Source organism: Pleurodeles waltl, chromosome 4_2 (genome assembly GCF_031143425.1).
Source record: "Pleurodeles waltl isolate 20211129_DDA chromosome 4_2, aPleWal1.hap1.20221129, whole genome shotgun sequence".
Taxonomy (NCBI): Eukaryota; Metazoa; Chordata; class Amphibia; order Caudata; family Salamandridae; genus Pleurodeles; species Pleurodeles waltl.
In genome coordinates this window covers 489,169,013-489,181,753 of record NC_090443.1, presented here as the reverse complement: position 1 = coordinate 489,181,753, position 12,741 = coordinate 489,169,013, and the positions used below count along the sequence as shown (strand labels likewise).

Here is a 12,741-nt window from a genome sequence, read left to right as displayed (position 1 = left end):
TTGTGCTTCTTCTACTGAACTACAAAAAACTTGTTTGGGGAATTTTGCGGGCTCTTTTTATAAAGTGAAACAATAACGCTCCTGGACCAAGATTCAAGAAAAACCCCATAAGCGTAACAAAAACTAAGTATAGGTGTTAAAAACATGGACCAAAGAGAAGTCTCCTTTCTAATTACGGAGATAGGGATTTCATCTGGTCCGTAGCACACGAAGATCTGTCACCCCAAATAAAAACATTCAGTTTCCTTAGAATGGGGTGCATTAGGTGGAATTGTTAGCTGCAGACCCGGAGGCAGTTAAGGATACGGCATGGAGACACTAGAATTTTACGCATAAAGTTCCAATATATAATTGATCCAGTTTCTTTTTTTATTTGGGATTGGAAACGGTCTCACCCCTTTGCCGCATCCGTTCGCCATAATTGCCGAAAATGTCTTTGCATCTTTAGCTATTACTGCCACATGCAATTGAGTCCATTTTTATTGTTACAATACAGTGTCTTCTGAGAAGCTCTCTATCTTTCTCTCCTTCTTTTTTAGAGATTAATTATTATATTCTTTGCAGCAGAAGAAAATATTGTTACAATGGAAAACTCCTTAGCTTGAACATTAAATGAGGTTGGAGGGTTCAAATGGGCCATTTTCCTTGAAGGAGAAGCCTCCTTTTGGTTGTCCTCTGCAGATGGAAAAATAGGGTTTAATAATTAAGGTTCCAAGATTGAATAACTTTCTTCAAAAACTACCTGGATAATTTCTAGCTCCATTGCTAGGGCGAAGTGTAGTGTCCTCGTCGCTTTTTAATAATGCTTTAACGTTTTTTCGGTAGTTGCACTTTGTAGAATGTTGCTGCTGTTTTCCACCGTAGAGCACTTTTTATTTAGATTTTTTCACTTTTCCTGGAAAATAGAATAGACAGCATCTTTGCGCCCTGATGAGTTCGCAAGGACAACTTTTGAAGGAATTTCAGCCAATAATTCAGCAAAAAGATTTTATAAGGAAAATATCTCGAATCCCTCGTACCCCACTTTGAGATTTTTAATGTTTTTTAGACAGTGGGGTACAACAGCCTTTGCCCCAAAATTGCTAAACTTCAATTGGGATTTATAAACATGGTTCTGCTCAGGAAGCCCCTTTTTTCTAATCAGCTTATTAAGAATCGAGGTACAGTATCTAAAATATGAGCTGGGTTATTCGCCGATTTGTTGAGTAAACTTAAAATAGACAATAAAATTATTTCTAGGCAAAGCAAAGATTCTGAGTATGGGACAGAATTGGCAGGAAGATTACCTGGTAAACAAAAGTCTATGGCAGGGGTACCAGATAACTCAGGATAGATTCATAGACGTTTTTTGTTGTGTTAGAGGAATATCACATAGCTGTTGTTGTTTTTTATCTAATGCAGCCTTAGTATTAAAAACAACATCCATATTAGGTAGACTAACATCTTTCGAAAATGGAATTATGTTCCCACTGCCTACAGCAGCACACGGGAAACCAGCAGGCACAGGAGAGGGCCATGCAATCTACTCACACCTGCTCTGACTTGACACAATAAAGCGAGTGCAGTGATCCTGCTGCATGGGGAATACAGCGGCTGACTTGAGGGATTCCACGCCCCAGTAATCAGCAGGAGAAGGAGGGCTGGGCAATTCGCTCACACCTGCTCTGACCTGGTGGTATAAAATCTGTGCAGTGATCCCGCTCTGTGGGCAAACCAGCGGCTAACTTAAGAGACTCCACATCCCAGGACCCAGCAGACTAAGGAGGAGGCCCGTGCAGTCAGCTCACACCTGCCCTGACTTGGTGCTATAAAGTGCATGCAGGGATCCACTGCATGGGGAAACCAGCAGCTGACTTGAGTGACTCTATGTCCCAGGAATCAGACGGTGAAGGAGGAGGGCCATGCAACCCGCTCAAAATTGTTCTGACTTGGCGCTGTAAAATGCGTGCAGTGACCCCACTACACAGGGAAACCAGAAGATGACTTCACAGACTCCACGTCCCAGGAACCAGCAAACAAAGAAAGATGGCCATGCAATCCGCTTACACCTGTGCTGACTTGGTGCTATAACATGCGTGCAGTGGTCCCGCTCTCTGAGCAAACCAGCGGCTGACTTGAGGGACTCCACATCCCAGGAACCAGCAGACGAAGGAGGAGGACCTGGCAATCCGCCCACACCTGCCCTGACTTGGTGCTATAAAGTGTTCACAGTAATCCCACTGCATGGGGAAACCACAGCTGACTTGAGGGACTCATGTCCCAGGAACCAGAAGGTGAAGGAGGAGGGCCATGCAACCCACTCACTGTTGCCCTGACTCGGCGCTTTAAATTGCGTGCAGTTATCCCAATATGCAGGGAAACCAGAGGTTGATCTGAGGGACTCCACATCCCAGGAACCAGCAGGCAAAGGAGAAGGGCCTAGCAATCCCCTCACAGCTGCCTTGACTTGGTGCTATAAAGTGCGTACAGTGATCCTATTGGGCGGGGAAACCAGCGGCTGACATGAGGGACTCAACTTCCAGGAACCAGCAGGCGAAGGAGGAGGGCCGTGCAATCTCCTCACACTTGCCCTGACTTGGTGCGATAAAGGGCGTGCAGTGATTCCGCTGTGCGGGACACGCACAGGCCATGCCTAGGCAAAGCCTGGGCCTAGTGCAGGTCCATCTTGCGCCCTTCATCGACTGGAAGAGCCCTGGCCGGGCCGCCCCCCCACCTCTTGGCTCGAGAATCTGGGACAATTAGATTTTGCTGTGACTAAAACATTTATGGCCAAGGTGAGATTTGTGCCAAGATGCTGAGGCAACTGTATAATTCTTTTGAGCATCATGTGCACCTATTGACTATTGGGCCTGGTTAAAGATCTGTTTGAGGGCGTAATAGCACACCCCTTTCTGTGCGGCTTATTATTTAAGAGCTTGGGACCTTTGGAACTAAAATGGGCAAATGTAAAATACCCAACCCTAGAAAAACAAAGGATACCTCGCTTGACGGGTTTATAAAGCGTGCAGTAGCGGTAATTGACAAGGAAATCCTGCTTGCAGAATGTTGACTTTCTCTAGCTGCCGAAAATCTCGACTTTATCTCCCTGCTAACTCCGCTAATTCCACTGATATACCTGCTTTCGGCAGGGGGGAGCTAGAACAGGCAGCTTAGGTATTCTCATCATTCAGCACATGAGTCCAGTTTATCCACTTCACCAATCTTACCTCCAAAGGATTGTTACCCGCCAGCTAAGCGCAAGAAGCGCAGTAAATTATTAAGATCAGAGCCCTCCAAGGAAGGGCCCGCGATCAAATGCCCTTCGACCCAGCGATCTCAGGGTTCTGACTTTGGCTATAATGCTCTTATTTCTAAGTTGTTGGAGCTCCTGAATTAAGCATTAGTGTCCAGTCTTTCTACCACTCTTGAACGACTGACATTAACTGAAAGAAGATTGTTTGAGCTAGTGGGATCTGGGGATGGTGCACTGGCTAGGGAACATTCCAAAACAGCTCCCACTACTTGTTTCTCAACTTCTGCAGTCACCAAAACAGCTAATCTGCCACCAGGGCTCCTTCGCCAGCTTTCTTTCCAGCAAGAGCTAGGTGTTCTACTTCCTCAACAGTCTTGTACACCATTTTCATCCCAGGCTCCACTGGCAGCTTTACCTGCTTCTTCAGCTCAGGCAAAAGACAGGGATCATTTACCAGTGCTGCATCTACCACCCGCTGCTTGTCCAAACGTAGTGATTTTGGCCAATGTTCCTAAACTTGCTCCCACAGCCACTGAAAGCACCACCCACTTGATGAACAAGGTTACCTACTGGCCCCATTCTCATGTTGGGTGTAAGGCCAATTTGTTTTTATGCATTTTGTTCACCCACACAGTAGCCTGGGGTGGGCCACCTGGAAAAGGGAGAATGCATGGTCATTAATTTTGCAAATCCATCTGCTGCAGGTGACCTTATACATTCTTCTTACCAATGTCTGGCAATGGCAAGTAATGTGAAGGTCTTACCCTTGGGTTACTTCTACAGAGACTTACTGCCACGGTCTGGGGATTTGAGGGGAAGGCATGACTCCTGCATGTGAAATGTGTGTCTTATCCTATAGCCACCTACAATTGATTTTCCACACTGTCAGGGTTGGGCAATAATGGCTGACACAATGAACTACCATCTGGTTCCAAGAGATTCAGGCTATTGATTCCAGTGGGCCATGCCAGCTGAATTTAGGTTCAGGCCTCCCAACTAAACCTTATCCCAGATCGATTGGGGTACATAGCTTTGGCTGGAATGTAATAAGGTTTATCTCTTGGAAAGTAGGTGGCTTAAACTCCAAGCTTGGGTGTCCTAGCTGGGGTAATTTTGTTGACTCATTCCATATATGTTTCTTCAGGAAACTTAGGCAGTGTCGCCATTGCATAGGCTGAGGTTTCTGGACTATAGTGTAACTGGATTACCATAAACCTCTGGTCGTCTTTCTGCTGGGTTAACCATTTGGGTTGAAACTTCATTTGCTATAAAGATCAAGCTACTGGATATAAGGTCCCCTGTTATCCTGGGATTGCTTGTTTGCGCTGAATGATCCCTTCTGTAAAAATGTATATGTTTACATTTGTTGCCTCAAAGGTAGGAAGGACTCCATAACCTTACAGGTATTGGACGACCAGCTGAATCATGATACTAATAGTTATCTTCTACTAGTGGCTGGTGATTTTAAAACAATTTTTGAGCCCCAAAGAACTGTAAGTGAGCTGGTGGGAGAAGAAGACAGGGCCTGGAATATTCCTAAGCTAGATTTACCTCATATAGATAAAATAACCCCTGTAGCCTCTCAGCTAGGAATTTTTGCTCCTACTCATGGGTTACGAGCATGCAATGGGTGATCGCCTTCTGACCATAAACCTAAGTTTACTTTTAAGAGAGCTAAAAGTAAAAGCAGGATAGATTATATCCTGCTGGATTTACACCTATGGGCAAACAGGGAGGTGGTTGATAGGGCGTATAGTGACCGCAATGCCTTCACACTGTTGTTAACAGATATTTATGCCGAAGTTAGGATGGCAACTCCTTTCCACGTTGCAACGGTCTTTCATACGAACAATAGAAGTACCATTGGATCGCCATGAATTAAGGATTCACCCAGGAGATATGCATCAATTTATGGAATAGTTGCTGATTTATTAGATCCATACTCTAATGTGCCTGTCAAGGGAATCCCAATCATGGCTCTTCGTGGTTGCATGGTAGGCTAGCTTCGAGATCATTTCACAAAGTTGCTTTGATCTGAAGAGTGTGGCTCCGGGCACTGGCTGGTCCGAATTACACAAGGCAGTTAAGGGGGGAGGAAGAGAAGTGATCAGGCTCAAGTACAAGTTCACCCAAAGCATGAGTAAAAGGGAGTGGAAGGAAAGGAAATTGTAAAATGTATTTGATTGTTTGAAAAATAATAGTATCAGGGAATTTTGGCATCTTTTTTCTCAGGTCAGTTCTGATGCTATCAAGACAGATAAATTTTACGTCCAACCTGGGGTATGTACATGCGCTTTAGGGATCTGTTCGCATTGGTTGATCAGGGTAATGAAGTACCACCCTGTTATTTCAGACAGGCCCCTAAGGGGTATAGACAAGAGTAGCTTAGACCCTATTGTATTTATGTTTGGTGAAACAGTGAGGGCAATTAACTCTATGAAGGAGGGTAAAGCAGCTGGACTAGATAGGATTGGGGGCTGATTTTTACTGCTCAGAAATAACCGTTTGGGGACCATATCTTAACCTACTGGGAGAGGGGGAGGAATTATTCCTATTTTTAAAAAGGGTTCTAGTGATAATTCAGCTAATTGTTGACCCATTAGCCTCATTGATACTGCCAAAAAAAAAAAAATGTGCAGTCAGATTTTAGTTAAAGACTATGACTGGAAGTACAAGACAAAGGTCATTTCCCACTTGCAGGCTGGGAATACTAGCACAATTGACCAAGTTGTTCACTTTTCCCTAGTGGTCTGGAAGACAGTAAAATTGAGGCATGAGCATCTTTAAGTAGAATTTATTGATTTAAGGGCAGCCTTTGACCTCGTTCCCAGGGGCCAGCGTGGTTGGCCTTGCGAAAGATGGGCTTACCAGATTCACTACTGGCCTTGATCGTACAACTGTAGAGTAATACCTATGTACGGATTAGAAGGGGGGCCAAGGAGGAGCTGACAGACAGAATACCAATAGAAGAGGTGTTCGCCAAGGCTGCATGTTAACCTAAACCGTATTCATCGTTTATATAATTGGGGTACTCGAGCACTTACATAATCACAATAATGACTCCCCTAAGTTGGGAGGGGAGAAGATTCCAGCTCTCCTTTTTGGGATGGCAATCTCTTATTATCAAAAACTCCTAGGGGCCTCCAAACTTTGCTTGAAAACGTTGGCAATTTTTTTGACTCGTTTGGGTTAGAAATTAATGTTAAAACTAAGTATGTGGCTTTCAAAACCCGAGGTCCTTTAATGGCAAAATATATATACAAGGTGTCCCCCTGGAGGGAGTCAGAGAGTTCTAATATCTTAGGGTCCGATGGATGAACACTATCATGGTCAGCGCAAACCTTTATAAGTAAGGCGCTGCTGCAGCATTGGGCTGGAGCTGTTTGGAGGGCCTTAACATCTTCTTTTTTTCACCCCCCATTGCCAGCATTGCAGATATATCAAGTGAAAACAGTTAGTGTAGCTTCATATGGTGCAGAGATGTGGGGGTGTTGGTGTCTTAGTTGACAACAATAGAGAATAGCTTTAATCGCTCTCTTACTGGCCTCCCACAAAGTGCCCCTTTGATTTCTCTAAGGCTGGATCTGGTGCAGCAAAATATTGCAATTTTTAGGCCTCTTCTGTATTGGATAAGGTTGTGGTCGTCTGAAGATTTGAAGCATTAACAAATGGCACTCAAGGAGAAATAATACCTGGATGCTGGCACAAGGATACCCTGGCTCAAATTTGTTAAGATGTGACTGTCTAGTCTTGACTGGAGCAAGCTTTTGGATAATCCTTCCCTGTGCAAAAAGAGGATGGTGGGTCAACTGAACGGCAGGCACTGGGCTTTTGTTCATAGCAAGTGTTATCTGAAGTCATGCTCCGGCAGTCTAACAGAAACATTTCTAGATGTGAAATGCGCCCCTAAATTTGAAAAAGTTCTTGACAAAATTAAACCCTCTGAGGCGAGGTCCCTATACTTGTAACTTCGACATCGAATCCGGCCAGTGAGCAAGTATAGAATTACTTGGAGTGCGCAGCCTAAAATATATCCAAACTGCCTGCGCTGCGCATCTCCTTTGGAAACAGTCGTGCATTTCATGTTTTTGTGTCCCGCATATGCGGGCATTAGAAAATGTTGGCTGCTCCCTGTGTGCAGAAACCTTGGCCAGAGGAATTTTGTGAATGTCCTCAGAATCTTACCTACAAGTAGTACAAATGTATATGTGTTTACTGTGGCTAAATACTTGCATAAAGAATGAAGGTTAAGATATAGGTGTGATGTGAAGGAATCGTCCATACGTGAGGCCAGTAGTTAGTTTAAATAAGGCAATGTTGAGGCTAATCATTTGCACGTAGAACGCAGCTCAAATTGAGGAGGCCTCTGACTTCTCAATTATTAGGTAATTGGGGAATATCGCTTGGATTTGTAGCAATAACTCAAAGTTATGATGATGATGGTTTGTTCATTGACAATTATCTGTTGGCTGGTTGTAACTGGTCCTGTTTTATGTTTCCTTTTATTGATTCAAACTTGTATTTTATTGATGTACATTTTCTAATCGCTGTATTTTGCTAATTGGATCGCGATTTGTGCACATATGTTTTATGTATTTTATTGAACGTTTAACGTTTATTGTATTTTTCTATATGATCCTTTATGGCAGGGAGTGGTTGAAATAAATAAATATTTAAGAGATAATTTGCCTTTGAGCGAACTGGGGTTTGTTTATCTTGCTGGTCTGCTGGAGAGACACCTGATGGGATAATAATGGCATTATGCCAGCCCAAAGGCATCCTCCACTTCCAGAAAATATTTTGGAATGGGGCAATGCCTTTTAGCGCATTTAAATGAGATGATTTATTTCGTAGTGGATTAGATGTTGTCGTTCTGCGTGATCTGGTAGAGATTATTCTTTCCAGTATGAGTTTTCCGGCTGTCATTATAGACTCAATTAAGTTTGTGTAGTTTCACAGTCAGTTCTCCACCACGCCACTAGGTGGTTTATGTGGCCTTTGAATGTGGCTGAAAGCCGCGTGGAATCCTCAGTGCCGAGTACTAAAATACTGCAGGCAGCTCCGCTAGCCTGGTTGAAATACTGAAAGGCAGAGGACTGTTCACCCGCCTCAAATAAAAATACAGGCAGAATTTCAGCCAACAATCAAACCAGGAAAAAACACAGCAGTGGTGGTGAACAAAACGGAGCAGGCATAGTGGAGGACTGTACATCTGTGGAGGACCAGCTCCTAACAGGCACAGTTTCAGCAGTAATTACTACTCGCTCGCAAAACATCCAGCCTGGTCTGTAATTCTGATTGTCTGGGTGTACTGCACGGACAAACTGGGCGATATTACAGAGTGTACTTTGCTGTACAGGGTTAGGAGGTGGAGCAATAACCCTCATCCCTCTGTCTCTGTCAGTTTCTGTCCGCCAGCCGCCACCTTCACCCACTGGCTTTCACAGTATTCAAGTGTCCGGGGCCTTTGGGAGCTGCAGATAGACTTCGGTTAAACCACCCCCACCGCAGCACCCCCCCTGCGGCACCTCTGCCCTTGGGTGCAGCTCACCCCAAAGATGATACCGGACGCCAGCAAGAGGCAGGAGGCTTGGGGGTGGAGGGGCGACGCTGCCAACAGTAATCAGCTGCCACACTTCAAAGAAAGATGTCTCTTCTTTTTTCAAGGAGGGAGACTTTCTCGTAGGGTGACCACCTGGCAAGAAGGCAAATTCTGGGCAGTGACTGCAAGAATTCAGGACAAAGGGTCAAAATTCAGGACAAAAGGCATTTTTACGGATATATCTGATAACGGTGCACCATTATAAAACGGACAGCTGGCAGAAGTACAAGCTAAAATAGGTTCCTGTTCTTTAGTTTATAATGCACATTGTGGTATTGAGGAAACATTCACACGTAGCTAGACATATTGCAAGATGAAAAATCCAGCAAAGATATATACACCAAGCAGAATTTGACAGCCGACATATGGGGACGTTTTCTCAATTCTACCCTCATCAGCTCGCCCACCTCTCGCTTCTTCCCTGACAGGGACAGCTTTACTGCTGGTGGCAGCCAGCATGACAATCTTTGCTGGTGCCACCCCCGCAATCCCCAAATGAACAACTTCTCCACAAATTCCCTTAACACCACCATCCAATGTTGTTCCTCATCTCTCCACAGACCCTCTCATCAGTGCTTAATTTGTGCTTGTTGTTTCCGGTGCTGAGCACCGGCACTTATTTTTGAGGGCCGGGGCTTGCTCTTCTGCCTCAAGCGTTTGCTGCAAGCAAAAGACACATATGGGAAAGACGGAGGAAGGGAAAAACGAAAAAGCGTCACAAAGAGAGAAAGCAGAAAGATGCAAGAATGAGCTGGAGGGGCAGGTAGTTGCTTTAAATGGATTTAAGAGGCCCGAGATGGCGTTAGGATTACGCTGCCTCAGTATTCCGTGTTCACACATTTAACTGCAGCAGCCGCGTTTTTAAGAGGAGGGCTTTGGGCACCGGCACCTCTCTATTTACAAATTAAGCACTGCCTCTCATGTGTATTTAGTTTTCTTTATAAAACTATTCACTGCAGGTATATAGGCAAGGATGTAGACGTGCGTTACATCGCACACATATTGTACTGAGACAATGACTCATGAGTGTGTAAGTCAATGATACTCAAAGTACATCTCGGGGGACATAGACAGCCGTCCCGATCTTTACATGCGCCCCCCAGGATTGCAGCAGCACTGGGCTGCTGTTTACTTGACTCAGCACTAGCATAAAAAATGTTAAATAAACTGCTGACAGTCCTTTATTTAAACGTTAATTGAAGATAAAGGAAGAAACTAGGTTGTCCTGCACTGCGTAACTGTAGGAACTCCTTCATCCGTAAAGATATCTTGCAGCAAAAGTGTAAAGATAAGATAAGGTCTCTTAAATTTTCAAAAAGTGTATTTCTTTAACACAGAACCATTTCATCTTAGTACATAAGATTATATCAGGGCATTTGAGAGCTATTTTTTTAAAGTGATAGTTTTCAAACATAAATTCAGAAACAAGTCGGCAAGTCGTTTTGCTATGTGCATTTTTTGAGTGATCTGGTTTCCTATTATACATGAACAACATTATAGTTAAATCAAGCACAGGAAAAGGGTTTGTACAGTGCGCATCCTAACATCATGAATTGTGAGGTCCTCTTAAATATAACAATGAAGAAAATGGGGAGAACGCAAAATAGAGCAATTGTCTAGGATCACACTATTTGGTAAAGTGGGGAAGCGGGGACTAATCACAGGTCAGCTGGTTTCACTTTGAGCAATTCAGCTACTATATGTGTATGCTTTTCTGCCCTCTACACCCACCATACTGTCATAACCCCACTCCAAAGCCTTCTTTCCTTTGACTGCTAGCCTACTGGCATCAATGCGGCCCTCAGTCACACCACAAACCAAACTTGTGGCCCCTGGGAAAATGTTTGAGAGTATCCATTGCGTAAGTCAAAGTTTAGGAAAGGGGAGGTACATTATCCCACTGAACTATTTAGATGCTGTGCTACATAGACTCTGAAGTCTCTGGAAGATATCTCAAAATGTAAAACCCTTCCCCAAGGCCTCCACCCTCCCGCAGTGCTTGGCCCCTGGTGCGATGCTAGAGCCCCTGGATAAAGCAGAATGAACTGCCCTAGGCCGGGCAGGAGGAGGCCCAACACATGCTGAGACTAGCCCATTGTTATTTTGTACGTGACAATCAGCCGCAGACAGAATGACAATGTGAAGGTTGATCATCAGTGTGAGGTTGGGGGTGGCTGCTCTTGTGCTCAGAGAGGGAGTTTGGACGGAGTGCAGGTAGGCTTGTGGTCTGGCCGCTCAGTGATCAGCTGTAAAGGACATGAAGCCAGCACCAAGCCTGTGGGTGGGCACGAGCATGGAGCTATGGCAAAACATCTGCCGTTGGCAAGAGAAGGAGTCAAGCACCATGAGGAACAAAAAAACCTGCTACTCCTGCTTGGACCGAGTGGGCTCAATGGATTGGCACAGGGATGCAGAGCCAGTCAACCTTATGTCTTCACGGCCTTAGTCAATGATATTCAAAGCCTTGCAACTATGACTTTTTTAGCTCAAAGGGTTGGCACAGGGATACAGAGCCTGTCAATTCCATGTCTAGATGGGAATTCACAGAGGAGAACAAACGTGATATCTAACACTGAGGCAGTTCCCACCTCTCAGAACGAGGACTCTCACTGCTTGTTGCCGTTCTTAGAGGGTTCTCCCTCCTCGCGGTCATTCTCCGAGGGCTGTTGCTGTCCGCAGTCATTTTCTTAAGGGCCCTCTCTGAGATCTCTCTCTCCCTCCAAAGGTCTCCAATGCTTGCTAGCCCTTTGAAGTACCCTTAATGTATGTTGTTTCTCCATGCTTCTATGCTACACCTTGTGGTATTTCTCTTTCCAGGTCGAGGTTATAATGGAGAAAACAGAATTGGTCCTTCCTAATGTCAAAGGCCACACAACATACACCATCGCTGTGCGCGCTAAACCGAACGAAATCAGCTTCAATGGGTACTGGAGTGACTGGTCGGAGCCAGTGACTGTGGTGACGCCCAACGGTGAGTCCAAGCTTCACAAACAGCTGTCAGTCAAGCACAGGCGAGTATAGCATGCCCAATGGATTCCCCAAGCCCAGCGTTATAAACAGGTTTCTAGCCTGCCTTCCTCCGAAAACCTACTTGGGCTTTTCACTTTAATCCGATTTCCTCCTATTCTTCTTCTTGAATCTGGCCTCTCTTCCTGAACAGTAGCTCCATACCTTAGTAAAAGTGCTCTTTGCAACTATGTCATCAAAATGAATTATATGCACACGCCAAAGCAATTGTGTGTGAACTATTGATACACCCACTCTCGTTTATAATGCAGGAAGTGTTCCTTTATTATGGAAAGCTACCAAAAGGCAACGGACCACTTGCAGGTAAAACAAAGCGAGATCCACAAAGGCAAAGCAGCCACTGCACCACTTAAGAGAAATGTCTCAGTATTTGGCATTTTCGCAGCATCAACTAAGACTAGATTGACCTCAATTTTGAAGCCAAGAAACCGTCCATTTCAGAAAAATAGGACTGCAGTTTTACTTCTACTGTGCATAAAATGACAGTGCTCATCAGCATACAATTATAGAAGAGGCACTAAGAACATAAATAAAATGCAATTTTTGAAGCTAGGATAATGCTTTAATTAAATTGTTTTCTGATAACACCTGCTAATTATCTCTGCTTTGGAAAAGAAAAAAAATCATTTCCCACCGTTTTCAGGAGACCCTCTCTAAAAACCGGGACATGAACTACATTTCCTGAAATCTGCCAGGACTGCTGGTGAAAAAGCGGGACTGTCCTGGCAAATGCGGGACGCCTGGCCACCTTAGACTCTAGGAGACATTATTGCATTGACACAGACTGGCAAGTTAGTGGCCTACGGCTTCCTACTATACTTGACTCCATGATTGAATTTTCACTTCCACCCACCTCCGTTATTCTCATCGTTAAAGCTTG

General features: G+C 44.5%; 1 protein-coding gene across 1 annotated transcript in view; it reads left to right on the top strand.

Annotated features, from left to right (window-relative positions):
• Nucleotides 1-12,741, top strand: part of EPOR (erythropoietin receptor) — an 87,253-nt gene that overhangs the window by 43,107 nt on the left and 31,405 nt on the right. Inside the window, exon 5 of the mRNA XM_069231878.1 lies at nt 11,652-11,805. Within this exon, the coding sequence (XP_069087979.1) occupies nt 11,652-11,805 (154 nt within the window). The remainder of the gene's footprint in view (nt 1-11,651; nt 11,806-12,741) is intronic.